Genomic DNA, 22,518 nt, shown 5'->3' on the forward strand with positions numbered 1-22,518 from the left:
CCTTCCTTTCTCCCTTCCTTCCTCCCCTTCCCTCATCTGTTTGCTTTCTTTGTTTCTTTCTCTCTCGTATTTCCTCCCTTCCCTTCCTCCCTCATCTATTTGCTTTCTTAGTTTCTGTTTCTCTCTCTCTTGTTCTTTCTTTCCACCTTTCATTCTTTCCACCTTTTTCTTTTCCCTCCCGTCCTTCCTCCCTCTCCCCAACTATTTGCTTTCTCTCCCTTTCTTTCTTTTGCTCTCTCTTTCTCCCTCCCCCTCTATTTGTTTTCTTTGTTTCTCTATCTCTTTCCCCCTTCCTTTCTCCCTCGCTCCTCCATCTATTTGCTTTCTTTCCACCTTTTTCTCTTTTTCTTTCTCCCTTCCTTTCTCTCTCTCTCCACCTGTTTCATTTTTGCTTTCCATCTCTCTCTCTCTTGTAGACAAATAAATATCATTAGCAAACAAATAAATACCATTATCAATATCTGTTTTTACCCCTTTTGTTTTTTATTTTTGGCAGTCTCGTTTAATGTTAGCTTTACTGAAATTTATATAGCTCAGAATATCATCTTAAGGAATAGAACCTTGTACCTTTATCCTGTATCTTGTTACACTTGACTGTAAGAAAATCCTTACTTTACGTGAAAGCCAACATACCTTTAAACGTTTCTCTCTTTGCATTGCCAGCTTCAACTTCTCATGGAGCTGATCACAATCCAAGTTTAACAAGGTACCGTTCCTTCTTATTTCATTGTCATCAGGGACTGGAACTGGATCGTGTGTATTCACTGCAAAATAAAAAGAGTGTTCTCTTTTGGCCATTTTTTAATCTGAAAAAAGCACACACAAAAATGGTTAAAAATACACAATGATTTCATTTCAGTTCTGAAATCCAGTATTAATATTCTTTGCCCAGCTGCTATGTAATCTGTAGTTTACCAATCTGAAAACTGTTAGCAAAAAGAAAAAGAAAAGAAAGTAAACAAGAACAATCCTCACCTCTTTAATAATTTTTTTTTTTATAGAAGACAGACCATAGAAGAAAGCATGTGTGATATTTTAACACACATTATTAGAAAAGATTTGGGGAAACAGCCTGAAGTCTTGAATATTTAACAACATATTAAACCCAATAACTACTCTATTTACCTTAAAAGAAGACCAGTTTTTCCCCTACACGTGCCATCAAGAGAAAGAGGGGCAAGTTCAAATTCAGTTTCAGTTCTATATAGTAACAAAACACCTTTTTGTGTTTAAAGGGGTGTGGTGCAAAGGTGTCAGCGAGATGCCATAGTGATTTGTGTGTATCTGAAATGCCTTCCCTTGGCCTCACTTCCCCCCCCCTCGCTCGGCTGCAGAGGACACTATCTGGTCTCATGGTATCATGCATTCTTTTCCTGTACGCTAATGCTGCTTTGAACTATCGTAATCTGCAAGGCCACAGGTGGTGGAGAGTCGGCTCGGCTTAGTCTATAATGAACTAGAGTGTGAGATGAGTATAATTGTTTATCATTTAGAAAACCGTTTCTTTCCCAGGCTTTGGGTGCGAATCTGACAGCATAACCGCAGGAGCGGGAACCATGTCCATTGGTTATTGCTTTTATGAACTTGCTTTATTATCCTTTCCCTGACTGTCGTGGTTATTCTAAACAGTGCACTTGTTCCAGCATCATCATAGCTTCAATAAATATTACTTTGTTTCAGACGTGTATTGGATTGATAGCTGTGGGATCGGACAAAAGGTTAGAGTGCCGGACTAGGATCTGGGAGATTCAGGTTTGAATCCCGCACTCTGCCATGGAAGCTCACTGGGTGACCTTGGGCCAGCCTCAGCCTAACTTACCTCACAGGGTTGTTGTGAAGATAAAATGAAGGAGAGGAGAGTGCTGTAAGTAGCTTTGGGCCCCCACTGGGGAGAAGGCACATATGAATTAAATGAATAAATGTTAAGGATATTATTTTACACTATCAGGTAACGATGGTATATAGTAGCTGAACGTATCTGGAACTTTCACATATCCAAACGTGATGTTAACTGCCCTTTCAGTAGGGTTTTAGTAAACTATAAACGATAATGATAAACACGGTCTAATGTGACAAGCCTAATAAAAGAACGACCGTGAACATCAGACTCCAAAGTATCAACAGTAAAACAACTTGTAAATGCAATACGTAATGTCTATCTGAAGTGCTTACAGTTCATAAATGTACAAAATTAAAGGTAAAGGTTCCCTTGCTCAAAAGCCAGTCGAATCCGACTCTAGGGTTGCGGTGCTCATCTCTGTTTCAAAGCCGAAGAGCCAGCGCTGTCCGAAGACGTTTCCGTGGTCATGTGGCCGGCATGACTAAACACCAAGGCGCACGGAACGCTGTTACCTTCCCACTGAAGTGGTACCTATTTATCTACTTGCAATTTCTTGCTTTCGAACTGCTAGGTTGGCAGGAGCTGGAACTAGAGATGGGAGCTCACTCCATCATGCGGCACCCGGGTCTCGAACTGCTGAACTACTGACCTTCCACAGCCTGCAGTTCAGCATCTTAACCACTTGAGCCACCGCAGCTCCACAAAATACAGTTTCAATAAGTCATAAGGAAAATTCTTTCACTACGGTTGCTGGCTTTGGGTTGGGAAATATCTAGAGGTTTGTGCAGGGTTTGGGGAGGGGAGGGACCACAGCAGGGTATAATGCCAGAGTCCACCCTCCAAAGCCGCCATTTTCTCCAAGGGAAGTGATCTTGGTTGCCTGGAGATCAACCGTAATAACAGATCTCCAGGTACCACCTGGAGGTTGGCAGCCCTACCTTTCAGATAAATCTTTGCTGTCTCCCAATCTAGTTGATGCAAGCGTCTGTCCCGTTGTCTAGATCATTTCACATCTCTCAGAATATCTGCAGAAGTATGGGATTACTTCTGAAGAAGCCTCCACGACATTCAAAATGTTACCGTCTATGGGCGAAGTCATCTTGCGTATTAGTCCATCTTTGAAGTGACACCCAACGGTCTAAAAAAGTGAGACCACCGTGGGTGGCTGTGGGGAGGAACAAGGCGCTTCTGTGGCCAGTTGCTCACATATGCTCCCTTTTAAAAGTAACATATGTGGAACTTTGTTCCATGGACTGATTCAGCAGCACTTGCTGCCACACGACACGTTTAAGATCATTTCCCCACCCCCCACCCCAGATGGAGATAAATCTGTTGTTTCATCCTTGGTAAACAAACTGTGCAGAAGTTTCACTCAGCCGGTGCCACTGACCGAACAAAGATTACTGTCATCAGTGCACAACTCAGCACAGCCTTTCAATTTTGTTACCCAGTAAGGGAACAAAGTCACGTGACTCGAGTGGTCTCTCTTCAGATATCCTTCTTCGGCCCGCACTCTTTGTTCCCTGTTCCTCTTTTTTTCCATTTCCACGTAATTGCTTCCACATTTCTTTCCCTCTTATTTTTAGCCCTTTCCACTTCCCATTTCTCCCCCGCCCCCCCACCTTCTCTTTTAATACACTCCCTTCTTTATTTTCCTACAATAGCATTTCACAGAAACAGGGCAATGAGAGCTACAGCATGTTCCCGAATCTTTCAGTGCCAGGGCTCAGGGAGGAAGAAGAGATGAAGTAGCAGGAATAAGAAACATAGCTGTGACCCCTATTCAGAGCAATTATTTAGTGGAAACTTCTTTGCATACACATAGCCATTTTTCAGGCAGTAGTCACTTTGTAGAAGAAGGGCTCCCAGACTGGAGACTGGGGGGGGGGAGGAAAGGAAAGACCACTCCACCAAGACGTTCATCCATCCTTTCCAAGCTGCTGCCTAAATTATGTGAACATTTTCCCCCACCTCCACTCTTAAACGTCCAAGTTATCAAGGTAGTATACAAAATATCTTGGTGACCTAAGATGCAGCTTCTAAATTATAATTACATACATTTCGCAAATGGTATATAAGAACCATTCTATCTGTCATTCAAAGTTAGGATTTACATTTGATTAAACAATTTTTCTTCATTTGCAAACCCCCCCCCCATTTTCCATCATTTTGCAAAAAAAAAAACCCCCACAAACATGAGTCTCAGTTCACCCAAAGTGCTGTAATTATTGAAACTGTGGCGAATTTTCTGTATCTGGCTTCTAAAAGAAGAGAAATGTATTAGGATTTCACTTTCCTCCTGTTTGTTTTTCTTTAGTTTGCTGTGCCAATAAAGGTGGTGGTTGTTTGAACAAGTCTCAAAGATTCTCCCTTGTGTTGGGATGCAGCCCTGATCTTCAGTGTTATGCCACTGGATGCCCGCTGATGTGTTTTCAGGCACCCACTTCTTTCCTCCCCAAAGCAAAGAGCCAGTTCTGACTTACCTCCATCTCACCTGATCGGTAGATGCTTCAGAAGAGCCCACGAGGGAAGCACCCATTTGGAAATCACAAGTAGAGGAGGGCATTTGACTTGCAACCTCATAGCTGTCTGTGCCTGGCTCCATGATAGCCATTTTTTTTGGTCACCTGTGCCCTCCTGGCAGCCATTCTGGGGTGGAGTCTACTCAATGTTCTCAAAATTCCCAAAGCCTCCATAGGCTCAACAAGGTTGGGGACTGTGCTACCCATAATGCAGCTTTACTCTGCAAGGCCCTAGACAGTGATTTGTTTTATGATGGGATAAGACACGAAAGAAGATGACAGGTGAGGCTCCCTCCTCCTGCCAAAGGGATCGGCCAGCAAGCACCCCTGCAACGGCCACCACTCACTTCGTTCAGCCCTCTTGACTTGGCAACTGGTATTCGGGCAGCCTAATTTGGCACCGGAGCCTCCCTATCCTAACATTAACAAGGAGTTATTTCTCATTCTTATTGATTGTTTATAACTGTGAGAAGTCACTAGAGGCCACACAGGTGGGAACAATTCCCTGAACTAGAAATGCACAGACAAAACAGACTCTTTATTCCACTCTGTTTTGTAATATCATGTTTCCATTACTTCCAAATTAGAAAATTCATAAGGAAAAACCAACACAGGAGACAATACAATCAACGCAGGTGTCCAGGTGTCTGTCAGGAGAAGGCACTGATGTCTGCAGATCATGAGAGGGAGGGCAGGAAAGGCTACATCAGTGCTTAGTTCTTGTGGCCCTCTCTTACATGCCCAGAGAAATGCTGATTGCCACTTTGGGGTCAGGAAGCAATTTGTCTCCAGGCCAATTTGGCTGGTGATCCTGGAGGTTTTTCTGTCATCTAGTGGGCATAGAACAGGGGCCACTGGGGGTGGGGGGGTATTTGTGAATTTCCTGCATTGTTCAGGGGGTTGGACTAGATGACCCTGGAGGTTCCTTCCAACTCTATGATTCTTGTGTCCCCTCCCCTCCCCCAACAGTCCTTTCGGACTCTGGGAAACTTTGTTCCTGGGTTGCAGGAGCCACATGGAGTTAAAATAGCCACAGGCTGGAAAGCTGCAGAGGGGAGGCAAAGGGGATGAAAGCGAAGGCAGGAGGAAGCCATTTCGCCTGTTTCTCTCTCCACACTGCAGCTTCATAAGAACATAAGAGAAGCTATGTTGGATTAGGCCAATGGCCCATTCAGTCCAACACTCCCTGTCACACAGTGGCCAAAACCCAGGTGCCACCAGGAGGTCTACCAAGTGGGGCCAGAACTCCAGAAGCCCTCCCACTGTTGTCCCCCAAACCATGGGGCTATTACTTCATGTGGTCCCCGCAACCTCAGGAACAAACTTTCCCGGAGTGAGAAAGGATTGCTGGGGGCAAGGAAACATGGGAAAGATCTGCAACCCTGCATCCATGGATCATGGAATCCAAACGATAAATACCAAAAGCAATCTATTGCACTATACATAATTTATTTATTTATTAGATTTTTACCCCGCCCTCCAGCAAGGCCAGGAAATCACTAATTCAATCACTAATTCAATAATTCAGTCCAAGGAAAAGGTCTTCTATTAAAAGTCCTACTGAGCAAGTTTCCAGCTCAGGTGCTCTCATCTCTAACCACAATGGGTGTAACTGGGGAATCAGGTGAATCTAATCTCAACAAGAATCCATGACACCACTCTGGGATTGTATACACATTTATTAGGAAGTATAGCTGAACAGAAGATCATTTCCTCCCAAGTATATCTGCAGAGACGTTGCAATTTTAAATAATGAAGTAATACCATTACTTCAAAGAGAATTACATGCATACAGCTACATGGGACTTGCTTTCAAGAAAATGGGGGCTTAGAGCTACCAAAAATGCCTTTCCTCGTGTGACCACCTGACAACAATGAGGGTTGTCAGATGCCAACATCTTATGAAGAAAAGTAACCATGGTGCCAAGTGCCATCAAGTCACAACTGACTTATGGTGACCCTGGTACAGTTTTCAAGGCAAGAGATGTTCAGAGGTAGTTTGCCATTGTCTCCCTTTGTGTAGCGACCCTGGACTTCTTTGGTGGTCACCCATCCAAAAATTAACCAAGGCCGACCCTGCTTAGCATCTGTGAGCTGACAAGATCAGGCTAGCGTGGGCTATCCAGGTCAGGACCAAAAAGTAATAGTGGAAAGTTCTTTGTACAATACATTCTAGAGTGTATTAGCTGGCTGCAGTCCTCAAGCCACCATACAGAAAAATCTGCATTTCCTCCCCCCTTAGTTTTCTGCTTAGGAACTCACAGCACTGGAACGTTGATCCTACTTCACAATTTGAGTAGGATAGTGAAGGGACATCAAAAAGCCATGTGTCCCATAAAAGGCTATTATTGTTCAGGGATTAGAGCTCACTTAGCCAGCTCTCATGGGGCAGAGCTCACTCAGCCATATGCAAGTTTGGGAAGGAAAAAAGAACAGACTCTGGTTCAGAAGGAGATGCTGTTGGGAAAATAATAATAATTCATGACCGCCTCTGAATCAAGGCCATTTAGTAGCATTTACAGAGAGTGAGGAAGGATACATACCTCTGCTTGCATTCAAAGGAGTCAACTGTGATTTGAGCTTTGCAACAGCCCTCGTCAGAGATTCTATTTGTTCCTGTTGTTCACGTATTTGTTTTTCATAGCTGTCCGTCTACAAATACAATTTAAATTAGCAGTAGGCATGCTGTGTACGACAGGCAGATACAGAAGCTGCTGAAATTTCAGTGTTAGCAGCTGGGCTTGCCGCATTAACATTTAAATCAGCGTCCTCCATCCCAATATTCAAGCTTCTTTTAGTAGTGGGGCAGTCATTTCCAATAGCTTCTATTTTTCTCCCCCCCCTTTACTTCATTTCTATCCCACCCTTCCTCCACAAAACTTAGAATGGTGTACACTCCCTTGAGCAACAGATTTATCGTGCAATCCTATACAGAGTTATCCCAGTCTAAACTGGTTGATTTCAGTGGGATTACTCTGCACAGGATTGCACTGTAAGAGATAATGGATTGGAGCCTGCATAAAATCTCCACGGACAGAATTTCCCCCTCCTCCTGTGGCAGATCTCCGATGGCTCCCCCAGCTATTACTGGGCATCCCCCATCCCCAGTAGCAGCACTTCAGGGGGAACTTTGAGCTGCAATGGGATGGAGGTAGTCATGCGCTGTAGACATTAATCCCTTCTGCCTGCAGAAATTTTAGGCGGGATCCAAGCAAGCCAACAACTTGGCCAAAGTTTTCCAATAAGTGACATGGCTGAGCCTAGGTCATCAAATCCAGCACGACATGTTTTATACCATATCAACTCAGTTTTACAAAGTCCTCAATGGACCAGTGCCAGTTGCGCCTTTAACAAAAAAGTTCACCACCTATTACAGTGCCAGTTTACAGCCTAGTAAAAGCTCCTGATGAGGTGAGTAATAGCAACGCTATGATTTCTTCAGTCATTCCATTCTTTGGAGTCCTCAAAATGATAGCTTTCAGCAAAAGCAGCAGAAGAAAATTGGGGGGTGGGAAATGCTCACATACATTTGAAAGAAGAAACAAACTGACTCAAAGAAAAGCGTGAGGCAGCTGTTGCCTCACAGACCCGCTACAGAGCTAGGAGGTCAGAGAGCCGTACGTTGCAGCAGCCAGGAAGACCCCAGGAAGCACAGGAAAAAAACACCAAGACCCAAATTGAAAATGTACAACAGCAATGTCTTGTCAACACTTCTGTACAGAGCACAGGCATGACAGCTAAAACAGACAGAAGAGAAGATGCTTTTGACAGCCAGCGTGCACAAGCGATTCTTTGCGAGTCAGATGGCAGCAACAAGTTACTGACTAAAAGATACGCTTGACAACGAACCATCCATTTGTATCAAGCACCATCTGGCCAAGACGACTCTGGCTTCTATGTTTCTGACACAGCTCCGATCTTTGGAGGCTGGCAAAACAAGTGGCCAGCCAGCAACTTAAGAAGTTAGCTGTTGGCCACACAGAGGTAGAGAGAACCCCAGAATATGGAGGGGAGGGGGGGGCAGAAAGCCCCATTTGAAAGTGTTAGCTGTTGGCCACACAGAGGTAGAGAGAACCCCAGACTATGGAGGGGAGGGACGGGCGGGCAGAAAGCCCCATTTGAAAATCACTTGTGTGGATAATTTTGAGCTCAAGATTTCTACATGCTGATGTTCTTTACGAAATCTTTTTAGATGCTTTGCACTGGTTTTGCTTGCAGGGTGTTGTTGTACGATCGAGCAGGCTTCCATAACTCAGATGTGCAAATAAACCACATGCCTGGCTTCCTGTGTTGTAGGACAATCATCTCCAGGTAACCAAGCAGGGAAGCTCTTGTACACTAGAAATAAGCTGGTTCCTTTCGCCACCATGACACATCAGTTAGTGTATCAGACTAGAGTGCCAAGAATCAAGGTCAAATCCCCATTCAGCCCTCAAACTTGCTGGGTGACCATGGACCTGGAGAAGAGGAAGCCATGTATGCTGCCCTGAGAAAGATTAGAATTAAAAGGTACTAACTAGATAAATCCAGGTTTGCTGCCGTCAATCTACTGAAATCTGTCTGTGGGTTAGTAATTTAGATAAATAATTACGAGGCTGCTTCAAAATCCTTCCCATTTACTTCCCAATTCTAATATTACTGCCTGTTTCCAAACTTTCCACGAAGCTCACCAGAATTTGCCCATACAGCGTGAAAGGCAAAAGGCACTGTGTATTAATGGGTCACTAAAAGAAACTGGAAGTAAGTTCACCAATGTGCATATCAATATATGCCTGGCCTTCGAAGGGGCCATTGAGCCACACACCCGATTGGATGCACAAATTCAAAAGTCAGAGCATTCTCAACAGATGGCAGTGTGCCTTCTTCACATACACATAACAGAAATCTGTGACTGCCTCCCATCACATGCATTAGAGGTGGCCTGGCTTGGCCTGTGTGCGCATGCCAAACGCAAGTCTACGTTCACAATGGCCCACAGAGTTTGGGAGAAAATAAGACACATACCTTTTGTTTGAGCTCTTTCACTGCGGAATCTCTATCCATACACGCCTGGCGAAAGGCTTCATATGCCTTATTAAGTTGTTCTGCAATGTTTCTATCCATACTTCCCAGCAATATCTCATCACTGTAGAGATTAAGAAAGAAAGCGATCAGACTAAAATCCTGATTGGGGTACCGCGGGGGAGAAAAAAAGCACTGGTGACTGGAAAGCCGCTATGGCTGTCGGTCTAGATTTGCAGACAATGATGTAGCCCTGTGGTGGCTCCGTCACACTCCATGAGCTACACAAAGTAGAAATTGGCTCCTGCTTAGCACAGGATGGCTGCGTTGGCTTGAGAAGCAGGATGCACCAGAACCGTGTCAGGAGTGTATGAAGCTGTCTGGTCTCCCAGTTCTTAAGGATGACTGGCGTCACCTCAAACATATAAAGCTAGGGGTGCAGAGGTCATTTCGGGGGGGAACGCAGGGGAACACAGTTCCCCCGGGTGAGGTGCAGGGGGGCGGGGCACATGACGAAGCCCCTCCCCCTGCTTCCAGCCACCCCGCTTCCAGCCCTCATTCAGCCAGGAGGAGGCAGGAGAAGAGGGAGGGTAAGTTGCTTCCTCCCCGCCTCTCCCCACCCCTGCCTGCCTGGGGCCAGGGAGGGCCTTGGCGGGGCTTCCTCGCACTCCCGCTGGCCTTGCAGGTCCACCGCCGGGCCCCTGATGTCAGGGGGTGTGGCATATGCTAATGAGTTATGCTAATGAGTTCCCCTAGCTCTTTTTCTACGAAATGACCCCTGTAGGGGTGTAGTCTGACATCACAGTGAGGCAACCTCCCTAGGGAATCCACACTCTGTTTTGTGACGTGCAGAGAAGATGAGCATAGTAGAACATTTAAAAAACCAACAGACTTGATTCCACAGATAGCCAGATGCTTCTGGGAAGCTAACCAATGTGCCGTAATAGCAATCACTTCCCCCGCTTTGTTCCCACCACCTGATATTCCAAGGTATACCTCATCTGAACTTGGAGGCTCCATTTAGATTTTGTGGCTAATGGCTGCTGAGAGGTCTATCATCAATAAATGCATCTAATTCCCTTTAAAAAAATATCTAAACTAATGAGCCATTAACACATTTTGTGATTGTTAATCCAATTTCCCCTTCGGTAAAAGACGTCCGCCTAGTAGTCAGCCTTATAGTATTGTTAACAGGCAGTATTTAGCCATACGGTATTATTAACAGCCAGTGTGGTGTAGTGGTTAGAGTGTCGGACTACAGTCTGGGAGACCTGGGTTCGAATCCACGCTCTGTCCTAGCAGCTTGCCAGATGGCCTTAGGTCAGTCACACGCTCTCAGTCTAACCCACCCCACAGGGCTGTGAAGAGGATAAAATGGAGAACAATGTAAACCACTGCGCTCTCCTGGAGAGAAAGGTATGGTATAAATGAAGTAAATACATAAAGGAAAGGAAAAGGGGGAAATGTTCTAGTCCCTGGCACTCTTTACATAGATGTTTAACTTAAAAATGACCCTGAATTAAAGCATGGTGAAATCTAGAGATATGTCTCCACTGGAGTTGATGTGTATTAACCAATTAAGAGTACAACATCTGCAGGACTGATCTGTACAGGAACACTGTATATAATAACCAGGGGCCCAGACATTGCAGTTCTATGCAGAGTGATTCCAGTCTAAGCACATCTGTTTCAAACTGATGGACAAACTGGAGTAAACCTGCACAAGACTGTATTGCTAACCTGAAAGAATTTCAGTTAATTAATACCTGTTTTTTTTATTACACATTAATCCATTACCTAATAGACATTAGTCCACTGAAGTAAATGGGTTGAACTCTGGCTCTGCTGAGAACTGCACTGTAAAAATGAAAACTTGTGTATTATGAAAGCTTCACCCTATGTGTCAGATTTTGACGGAAGCACAAAACAATTTAACAAAGGAAAAAATGTACCCATTGTTGGGAGGAAAGGCAACTTTGATCCTGCTGTTTTAAAATTTCCTCTTACAGCTACCCACCAAATCGTCTCCAAAATTCAAAGTGTGCCCTTATCTCTCAGTCTAACCAATTAAAATTAATATTCATGAATGAATCAACGGGAGCTTTAGTTGACTAATCTGCTGGAAAAATCAAAAAAAGCAGGCAGCCCAAATTGCAATCTAAGTACAAAACAAATACATTGGCAGGTTCAAACGCCTACTATTACTGGCTGAAAATTTATCAACCATCATTACTGTACACAAGAACACCCCTCAATTTCCAAATAACTTCGAACAAGTCTCCCTGCCCATGGATTAATGCTAGCTGGAAAAAAAACCCCAAAACCAATTATCTTTCCTCAGATCTCATACCAAACAAACAAGAACAGCTTCCAGAACATAATTAATTAAACGTGACAAATTTCTAATTTAAACAGAGTCAACTTTGGCACTAGCAGTCTTTTGCTTTTTTTATTTATCATCAAGGGAAACCATTATTATTACTTAGGGAACATTCACCAATTTCTACAAGCTAAAGCAGCTCAGACTCTTTGGAGGGACAGAAATTGCTGCTAGTGGAGCCTGTGTGATTTACAAGGCTTACTAGGATTAGAATCTATCCTGCCTGAAGAGACTGAAAGTACAGCACTTGTTTTCTTAGAATTTCATGTTTCAATTATCTTTTTTAAAAGTACGGTCAAATTAAAAATATCATTTCATATAAAACGAACAGAGCTATCGCGACGAATAAAACCTGTAACAGGTTTATGAAACAGTCGCTTCCCAGGCTGCCTCCGGCGTATCAGAGCTGCCTCCAGGCAACCAGGCAGAAAACTTTACCCAAAAAAAGTATCCCCCCCCCCCCGCTTCTTTTAGACCACAAACACTGCCATATGAACGTGTGGGCAAACAGCCACTAAAAATGTGGGGCTATAATTTTTGTAGATCACTCTGAAAGGCTGGATATATTAAAACATCATAATTTTGTCTCATGCTAATCTACACCATGTAATTATTTGCATACTTACACACTGAAGAAGGGGGGGGGGGAAGGTTCCCAAGTGGGACACAGAAGGTAACTAACTATGGAACAGTCTCCCCCCACCCACCCCCGAAGAAGTATGTGCCACAGAAATTAAACGGAATGCCCCCGTACCCTCAAGAAATAAAACCCCAAACCACACTGGCGGAAAAGAGTCTCCTCAACCGTGAAGGCCACAGGCCAGGAATGTGAGGATTTTGATTTGAGGCAGTGGCTGGCTATCATTATTATGAATGCTATTGTCTCCTGCCTTTCTTCTGAAGAGCTCAGGACAGAGTAGTATGCTAGTTGATCCTTTCAACAGTTCTGGGAGTAGGAGGAAGAAGAGGAGAGATTGGATTTATATCCCACCCTTCACTTGGAGTCTCAGAGCTGCTTACAATCTCCTTTCCCTTTCCCTCCCCACAACAGACACCCTGTGAGGTAGGTGAGGCTGAGAGAGCTCTTTTGAGGACGGCTCTTGAGAGAACAGCTCTGAAAGAACTTGTGACTGACCCAAGGTCACACCAGCTGCTGCATGTGAAGGAGTGGGAAATCAAACTCGATTCTCCCACCACTCTTAACCACTACATCAGACTGAGAAACACAGACTTCTCAAAAGCAGCCTGCTAGGCTTCTTGCAGGCAACAATCCAGGCCACCATAACACATTACACTATATTAGGTACTGCACATGAAGCAACCCAAATTAACCACTCCCCATTTAGCCTCAAAACCGAAGAAACCTTTCCTACTCTGGAAACTTTTACTATGGAAATGCTTATAGTTTTCATACTGTAGGTAAATTTAACGACTTGGCCTGAGAAAGTTTTATGGAGCTATTTACATGCTTTACAATTTTTGTTCAAGTATTATTTTATGCAAACTGTAAGGGTGATTTTCCACAAGCGCTGCTCCGCGCTCACTCCTCCCTTTTGCCCCGATGGTACGTGTCAATTTCACACAAGCTGCTGCGCGGCTGCATTTTGCCCCACAGCTTCGTGCGATTTTCCCCACGTCTACTCAATCCTCAAAAAACAGGATTGAGTAGACGTGGGGAAAATCGCACAAAGCTGCGGGGCAAAATGCGGTCGCGCAGCAGCTTGTGTGAAACTGGCACGTACCATCGGGCCAAAGAGAAGAGTGAACATGAAGCAGCGCTTGTGGGAAATCACCCTAAGTTTCAAATACCTCAGGGCCCAATCAGAGCTCTGTAAATGCCTCAAAAAGGTATCCCACACATGAGTAAAGGGTTCTGAATGAGGATACAGATTTGTACAAGTGAGGACTGCAAGAACAGACCTGGGGGATCTCATTTCCCCAACTGACCTTCATCCCCAAGCTAATTCCAGTTTCACTCCTGCCCTACCCCACATGTTCCTGCCCTACCCCACACATTCCTTTGCCTGTTTCCTTCTTTTCCACTTACTAGTCTTTGTCCCTTATTTGTCCCTTTCCCCCTATGCTTCTCCCCTCAGCTTCCTTCTCCTGCTTCCTTGGCCTCTCTCCAACCCCACTTTCCCCCTTCAGTTCTACTTTCCTTCCTTTCTCTCACCCACCCTAATCTTCATTCTTGTCTTTTCTGCTTGCCTACCAACTCCCTCCTTCCCCAACTAACCTTCAGTGCCAAAGTAAACCTGCAGAATCCGTTAGAGATTACCAGAGTTGCCTAGGCAATCCAAAATGGCTGATGAACTCTTGTGTGGAAATTCCCTGGGACCTCGGCATTTTAAAACTTTTATTTTCCCCACCCTCTCTCTAATTATTTTACAATTTAAAATTATCTATACATGGCCTCATTGTGTGGATTTTTTGATCTGCAGTCTTGTGCTATTATTCAGAATTAGACCTACTGATATGAAAATTGGTGAACTTATTCCCATGAGAAGTTTAAAAGCAAAAGTATAGGAAAAAATTAGACTGAAATTTGCCTATCACTACAAAAGTAAAAATCATCTTCCCTGAAAGATCCTGATCCAAGGCTGAAAAATCTGGTTACAATCCGACAAGTTAGATACGACTGACTGCCAAAATTTCCTGTCTGTAAAATGGAAATAAGAAGACTTGTACATTGAGAGGAAAACAAGTCAATTCTGTAAGGAATGTTACAAATGCCTAGGCAGAGGATAAAAACAGCACCATTGAATACCCAGTAGTGAGGATGGTAGACAGGCAGGCAGCTAAGGTTCTGACATGAAAACATGAAGCGTGCTCTTCAAGAAACAATTTAAAAACTTAATTTAAGAAGAAAGAGGGATCATAGGATACACTTATCCCTCGAGTCTCTCTATTCATTGTTTCTCACTGAAAGAATGCACAGTCAAAACACTCATACTCTAAGGAAGCATATGACATTTTGATGCCTGAGGCAGAAAATCAAAATGACACTCATAGCGCAAAAAATAATAATAAATTAGACAACCGAAAATTTGCTGCCCTTTAATGACACCCTCAAAATCTGCCAGAAGCGCAAAGCTCTCTCACATTGCTTCACCTCAGAACCAGTCTTGCTCATTCTAAGCATCCCCCAGCTCTGCTGCTGGCATACAATTCTCCCTCCTTTAACACTAATGAAAGAATTTCCAAAATGCTTTCACTTAGAACAAGGGTAGGGAAAAAGACCTTCAATCCACGAACATATCCGCCTCGAATAAGGATGTGGCTCATAAGGCAACATATGAGGTCTAAAACCCTAGATAGGATCCAGCCAGATTTTCTGCTCACTCTCACCCAGTTGTGGTCCTTATTACTGCCCTCTTCCTACATGGCCTTTTGGTGGCGAAATGGGACTCCCTCCTCCCCTTTCCAGCCAGGTTGGACACAACCCCTTGTTCGGAATTACTTTCACATTACACACACATTATGAACACTAGCCACAAAACTTTGTGTGAGATAAATGGAATATGCCAACGGAGTTTTCCTGAGCAGGACCTATAGAAATGAGTGGAAGAAGGACAGGAACACTGCCATGCTGCAATGAGAAATTCCAACTGGATTGTGCTAATTATTACTTCTAAACATGCACTATTGCTTCTTTTTTCAGAGGACTCCTTTAGGACTACGGTCCAGACCTAGAGCAAAGTGAATTTGCCTCGTGGTGCAACCCTAAGCAAAGTTACACCATTCTAAGGCCCTTGAAGTCAACAGAAGGCTGCAACTGTGCTTAGGACCGCAACATTAGTCTTTGTCATTGCTTTACAGGGAAAAAAATCCTGAATCCAAGTTTGAGGGGGTATTTCTAGGGGAAATGAATCCATCAGTTTCCACGAGTTTTAAAGCATCGTTTTAAATCAGAATATCTGTCTTGGATAATGCCTACACACTGTTTAGAAATCTGATGCAAATTCTTTCATGCAGACATACTGGATGCAGTGACATACAAAGCATTTCTGCCTCTCTGTTCCCAGCTACAGGAGAATTTCTGGAAATTTTGAAGCTTGGAAAAAAACCCAGGTTTTCCCAGTTTTTTTTCGGGGGGAAACGGCAATTTTCGGAAAAATTGAAAAAATGCTACATTAGCATTTTTTTGGTCTTTTCTAGATTGAAAAGTCATTCTGTTACTTTAGGAACATAAAATATGACTATGGACATTTTTACTTGGCATTAAATTATCACAACTAGCATATTAAAAATATAGTGTATCCAAACAATTATTACAATTATTACAAACAGAATACCCACCCACATGCAAAAACAAAATTGAAACCTTTTTATTTTCTTCTGACAATAGCACCTCCTAAAGGAAGAAATGCATCTTGTTCTTGCATTGGAGAGTTCAGTTTGCAACCTAGGACTTGCTTGTCCTCAGTGCACAGAAATTAGATCAATCTGATACCATACATATATATTTTAGAAATGATTTGAAAAATATTTGAAAACCTTGTCTTAAAATATTTTATTCATCATGTTAAAATAAAATGTTCCATAATCAATTTTTTTCTTTTCTTTTTTCAATTTTTTGGAAAAAAACAAAAAAGGCTTCAGGAAAAAAACGGGGGGGAAACGGTTTTTTTCCGGGCCTTCACATCTCTAGGTGTGCCCTTTGCTTTTATGCTTCTATTTTTCTTCTCTGTGCACTTCGTATTTGTGAACATGGTATTTATGACAACTGCACATTTGTGTCTTTTTTATTTTATACCACTGTTTTAATTATGCATTTTACTGCTTCTAGTACCAGGGAGCGATTGCAAGCTCGTCCTCTTCTCTTTGTTAGCAAGGGTAACTCTGTTTCCTCAGGGACCCCCGTGTCTTGGGAGAATCTAGTGCCAAATTTGGAATATAAGTATGCTTCTGTACCAACTCACCTTTTATTGATCTCATCAGTGTACTGGTACAGATCCAACCAAGAGTAACTCTCTACATTTCTTCTTCTCTTTCTTTATACATTTTTCAGTATCCACATCACCATGACAGATGGTAAATCTGACGATGATAATAAACAAGAAGAGAGGTTCTATCAGTGATTATTTTTAAAAGACAGAGGTGCTGGGGTTCAAGTTGTCTTGAAGATGTACTCTCTGACCTAGAATCCCCCTCCCCAATTCTAGATGGAGTGGGCTGGAGGTAGTAACTCAGAAGATGGGGAAAGCGACTTTGTACATATAGTAACTCTATTTGTTGCTTCTTCTTTATATACTGCCCTGACCTAGATAGCCCAGGCTAGCCCATCTCATCAGGTCTCAGAAGCTAAGCAGGGTCGGCCCTGGCTACAGTTGGACAGGAGATCACCAAAGAAGACCACAGTTGCATGCACAGGCAGGCAATGGCACGCCGACCTCTGAATGTCACTTGCCTTGAAAACCCCATGAGGGGTCACCATAAGTCCACTCCAATTTGACAGCACTTTCCATCCATCCACCCACTTTATATACTGAAGACCTGTTCCCTAACCATTAAGACAGGTTTCTGGGGCTGAATCCTGATGAAGTGTGCCTTTGCGGTGATTAGAAACTGATCCTTAAAAATTATCTCAACATCATTACGGAATTCAGCAATCACTGCTTCTAGTGTCATTTTCCTAAACAGAACCAGCCACCTCAGCTAGCCAAGGGCTTCTGTCCTGTCTTTCTCGGGGTGAAACACCATGATACAGTTTGCCTGGGTAAGTTCCCAGGTGTTGCTGGCAGTCTTGTTCCGGGACCCTCTGCCTCCTGGGTGCATGTGGACCCAATTCAGATTACAGCCATGGAACTCAAGAAGACACGGCTGCAGCTTTTCACCTTTGCCTGTTTTTCTGATCCAAAATGGCCCTGGGAACCTGCTATTTGTCCTACTACTAGGGACATTATGTGTGCTGGTGAGGTACATAAAAGTTTCCCAAATAGGGCCTCTCGCCCTCAAAAAGTTATCTAAACTTGGCGCACAAGAAGTGAGCCTGAGGAACAGATCCAAAATCAAAAGCAAGGTTTTGCAAAAGAGGAGAAAACTGCTTCTGCATGAATGAAATAAATAATTAACTGCAGGCTTAAATATGACCCGTTGCCTTTTCCTTGAAAGGTCTTCCCTTTGTATGCTACAACCCTGATATCTACAATACAACTTAAACAAAGCTGCAGGGGAGGCCCCGCCATGTGAGTTAACCCTGAATCAGGTCACAGATGACCGATGAAAGCAAAGGGACACTTTTCTTCACACTTTCTCAGAGGCCAGGGCAGAGTCTGACTCCTGACTCAAACTATTGACCAATTAAAATGTGTTCGTTGTGTAATCATTTATCTGAATGACTACACAACAGTTGAATTTTAATTAAATTAAATTAAAGGACAGACATTCACTAAACAGCAAGGCCTACTGAAGCGCTGAAGTGACCATGTGTGCCAGTTGGTCACTGGCATATGTATTTTTAGTGTATTTTTTGGTTCTGGGGAGAATGGCCACCTCTTGTGCTGCCCCCAAATGAGCAATTTCTCTACTTGACCTTCAGCTAGATGTCTCCCAAGTCGGTGCAAAGTCAGGGAACAACGCAGCTTTTTCTCCAGGCTACAGAAAAAAGTCATTAGCTCTCCTCTACACCCTACCAGTGAGAAGCCACATTCGGAGCATCTTCCAAGTAGCATGACAGGGGGGAAAAATCTTCTCAACCCAATTTCCTAGTTCACAGCTAGGGGAAAGGGAGTGGAGGGTCACCCGCTGCCGCCACACCAGATATGGAAGCACTCTGTGTACAGTGGAAGCTAAGACTCATGGAAGAGCTTCCCCCTCCTCCCTGGCTTGGAATAGGTGGTGGTGGTGCTGGGCCTTGCCACCTCTAAAACATGAGGCGATGTCAGAGACAAGACCTGCCCTTTTGCTTCAGGGAAGTAGAACTGATCTCGGTCAGCATACATTTTAGATGGATGCCAAATTTGTGGAGTCCCAGTGTTAGTTTTTTCAAGATTGTGGTTGCTTCCACTTTAACAAAAATAACCATGCAGCGCTGAATGAAAAACCACTTTTAATGTATCTTCCTTTTTTATTTGCGAGTATGTCTATAGAGCTCATAGGCCATATGTAAAATACAAGACGTAAAATATATGTAGAATATGTAAAATATGTACAATATGAAATGTAAATAAAATAAAACCAAGACACCCCCCCCCCCAAGCTAAACAATTCATAACTGACAAAATCACGGACAAAACCAGAAGATTTCAAGGCGCTCAAATGAATTAAAACAAAAATAAATTACAACAAAATAAACAGAAGGAATTAACGAGGGTTTTTTTAAACTTAGGGAACAGCTATGTGCTTCAGATTGCCTTACATATATGTAACATGTTGGGGCTTTTTTCTTTTTTTAAAAAAAATCTAACTTCTGTCAACATTGTAGAAAAATCCCAGTTCCAAAGAATGACTATAATGTGACTTTAATATTCAACTAAACGCTGCCAGCTTCAGTTGTCTACTATTCTTAGAAAGAAAGCAATTGTGCTTGCATTCAGAAAGGCAAACTGTTGGCTAGTTTTGAACACAGATTGGGAGGAAAAGGCATATTCATACTTCTGGCACGGGAACAAGGCACCCAGTGAGTCTGCACTGCCTGCAAAGTTGCACTACCCTTCCGTCTCAGCCTGGAGAAACTCTAACCTGTACTTAGAACCCTAAGACTCAGCTGATCCTATCCATCCATATTTACCTAGAAGCAAGTCCTGTTGATTTCAATGGGACTTGTTCCCAAGGAAGTGCACCCCAAATTGCAACCCTGATGGATGAACCTGACGAGTAAATACATCACAATTCACAGCCCTAGTTAGTCACTATTACCGTTTCCCCAAAAATAAGACCTACCCCCAAAATAAGCAGTAACGATTTCATGTTTATTTGTGTGTGTGTGTTTAAAAGTTTGGTCCTAGTAAAGGGGTCGTCAGGATTTCTATGCATTTGTGGTATAAGCCCTAGTGTGTCTTCTTGAGAAAAAAATAAATATAAGACAGTGGGAAACACGGTAAGTACAACAAAGTACTGCACTCATATTCCACAAACTGGGACATTTACGAGTAGTGATTCTCAAGGCTTTTAGCAAACAAGGCTTACATACAGTATTATACCAAGCCGGTGGGTTATAGCCATTGATCCAGGAGTGAAGCTGCCTTATACTGAACCAGACCCCTTGGTATATCAAGGTCAGTATTGTCTGACTCTGATGGGCAGCAGCTCTCCAGGGATTCAGATGGAGATCTTTCACGTCACATACTAACTCACCCTTGAAGACAGTTGCAGAGGGTCGTCACGATGGTCTGTGGTAGAACATCCAGATTTGAGTCCAGCAACACCTTAAGAAACCAACAAGATGTTCAGGGTACAGGCTTTCAAGATCAAGGGAGCTTTGACTCTCAAACATTTATACCCTGGAAATCTTGTTGATCTCTAAGGTGCCACTGGACTCAAATCTAGCTGTCCTCCCTCATCCTTGTAACTGGAGATTCTGGGTACTGAACCGGGGGGGCCTTCTCCATGCCACTGAGTTACAGCCCCCCTCCTTATTTCCTTGTCCCAGAGGGCTTCCGTGTGTCCCTCACACCTTCTGAATAACTGCATGTTGTGTAGAAGCTCCCGATTCCTTCAAAAGGGATTGTTTTCAGTCTCCTGCACTTCCCCACCAACAGCATCAGGAAAAGTCTCCTTATGCATATTCTTCTCACAGCTTAGCTAATGACACAAAAGGTACGCTAGACTTCCAGCCAAACTGTATGCATACTTCGTTTGGAGAAAGACCACCGGATTTTGAGCAAGTCTTACTTCCAAGTCAGTGTGCAGTGGACTGTAACCTTGGGGAAACTTTGGCCATCCTAACACAGATAATAATAAACGGTACTACACTTTTTATTTTGGACCAACGCAATTATCTGGAACCTCTGTTTATTTCAAAATGCTAGAAGAGGAGGAGATTGGATTTATACCCCGCCCTTCCCTTCACTACCCGAAGAACTCTCAGAGCGGCTTACTTCCCGTTCCCTTCCTCTCCCCACAACAGACACCCTGTGAGGTAGGTGGTGCTGAGAGAGCTCTTTCGAGGAGTGTTCTTGAGAGAACAGCTCTGAGAGAACTTGTAACTGACTCAAGGTTACGCCGGCACCTGCATGCGGAGGAGTGGGGAATCAAACCCGGTTCTCCCAGATTAGAGTCCACACTCCTAACCACTACACCAAACTGGCTCTCAATATATACTTAATTTATAGTGTGCATATGTATGTATGTGTGTGTGTGTGTATATATATATATATGTACACACACAGAGTAACATATACTTAATTTAACATTTCGAACATGCCCAATGGAGGGTACCATCTCACTATCATTAGGCCATGTAGTCATCCCTCCAGACTGTAAGGCCACTTGCCAATCACACCTTCCCAAACTCTGCAACCTAGAACCCTGCCCCTAACAGAGGACAGGCATATAGCAGGGAAAGGTGTCCACACAGCAAACAACTCTAGACCATTCAAGAGAACCAAATCATCCGCTTGAAACAAAAGCAGCCCCCCAGGTGCTTCATCTAATCAGGGCAGGAGGGGGTTCCTATCTGATCTGAGTCATCTGACCTATAAAAGGCACCAGGTTGAGTTTCACCCATCCATCAAATCTTCCTAAGGCAACTGGAAAGAAGATCTTCACCCCTCCCACCGCTTTACCTCTGGCCGTCCCTTGATGTCCACTAGAGGGGGAGTGTGGAGGGGGAAATCTAACTTTCCCAATTCTAACATACCATAACTCACCGACCGAGTTTGAAAACAGCAACAGAAAGCTTCCTCTGCCTCCAGCTCTTCAGCTAAGCTTTCTTAACAAGTAGGCATTCCAAACACCCAGTACCTCATTCTCTTCCTTTTCCTGTAAGGGGAAAGCCCAGGATTCGCTCACCCCCCTTTGCCTTGATCCAGGTGTCACTGGCTCCAGGAAAGCCAGCCATCTATGCCCCAAACCCTGCGTGTCTTTCTCCCTTCCAGGGCACTTCCGCCTTTCTAAGGAACTGCATGAGTAAAGACTCCGAGAGAGAGAGGTAGAGAGAGACACTGACTTGCTTTTAAAGTTTCTCCTTCTGGCCTTATTCTTTTCAAGATGGATGGTAAATGCACTGATGACTGTGCTGTTAGTAATACAGATCAGCTTTCCCGGTGCAATCTGGCAACTTCGGAGGAGCAGCGCCTAGAGTTTTAAAAAGAAAACGAAAGCGGGCAGGGAAGGCAAGGCTAGAAAGTGAGCAACTCTGCTGGAGCAGAAAGGCAGAAGGCAAAGGGCCAACCTCCGAACAGCAGAGCTGAACGAGGCGTTCGCGAGTAGCAAGCTAGAGGAGCTGAAGCCTTCGCAGGCCAGCGTCGGGAGCCAGGAAACGGCTTGTTAAAGGGAAATAGAAGACTTACGTCGTCCCCAGCGATCTATTCGGTGCAACCACACAAGAGTCAAACTACTGCCCTGACGCCCAACCCAGGAACCAGAATTCACTTCCGCTGAGTCCTTCCAGCCATGTGACGGGCCGTGTAAAGCATTAGACGGGACTTCTGGGCTCGGCTCCCTGGAGCGGGGTCACAGTGATCGACAGAGTTACACCGCTTTAAGACCATTACCTTCAATGTAATTCCGTTTAGGATCGCGCTGTAAACGCTGTAGGAGACTGGGTGCTAATCTGCACAGCGATGCACTACTAAACCGAAGGCATTTTGGAACAATAAGTCACACTGTTA

At 43.9% G+C, this 22,518-nt stretch overlaps 1 protein-coding gene across 2 annotated transcripts in view; it reads right to left on the reverse strand.

Annotated features, from left to right (window-relative positions):
* Positions 1-22,247, reverse strand: part of TANK (TRAF family member associated NFKB activator) — a 48,095-nt gene extending 25,848 nt beyond the window's left edge. For both annotated transcript variants that reach the window (XM_015429638.1, XM_015429637.1), the window contains exons 1-5: positions 22,198-22,247; positions 16,666-16,783; positions 9,367-9,487; positions 6,906-7,014; positions 634-764 (exon numbers count right to left, since the gene is read on the reverse strand). In XM_015429638.1, coding sequence (XP_015285124.1) covers positions 634-764; positions 6,906-7,014; positions 9,367-9,465 — 339 coding nt within the window. In that variant the 5' untranslated portion in view covers positions 9,466-9,487; positions 16,666-16,783; positions 22,198-22,247. The remainder of the gene's footprint in view (positions 1-633; positions 765-6,905; positions 7,015-9,366; positions 9,488-16,665; positions 16,784-22,197) is intronic.
* Positions 22,248-22,518: the final 271 nt, after the last annotated feature.

The sequence above is a fragment of the Gekko japonicus genome, unplaced genomic scaffold (assembly GCF_001447785.1).
Source record: "Gekko japonicus isolate JY-2015 unplaced genomic scaffold, Gekko_japonicus_V1.1 scaffold590, whole genome shotgun sequence".
NCBI classification, from domain to species: Eukaryota; Metazoa; Chordata; class Lepidosauria; order Squamata; family Gekkonidae; genus Gekko; species Gekko japonicus.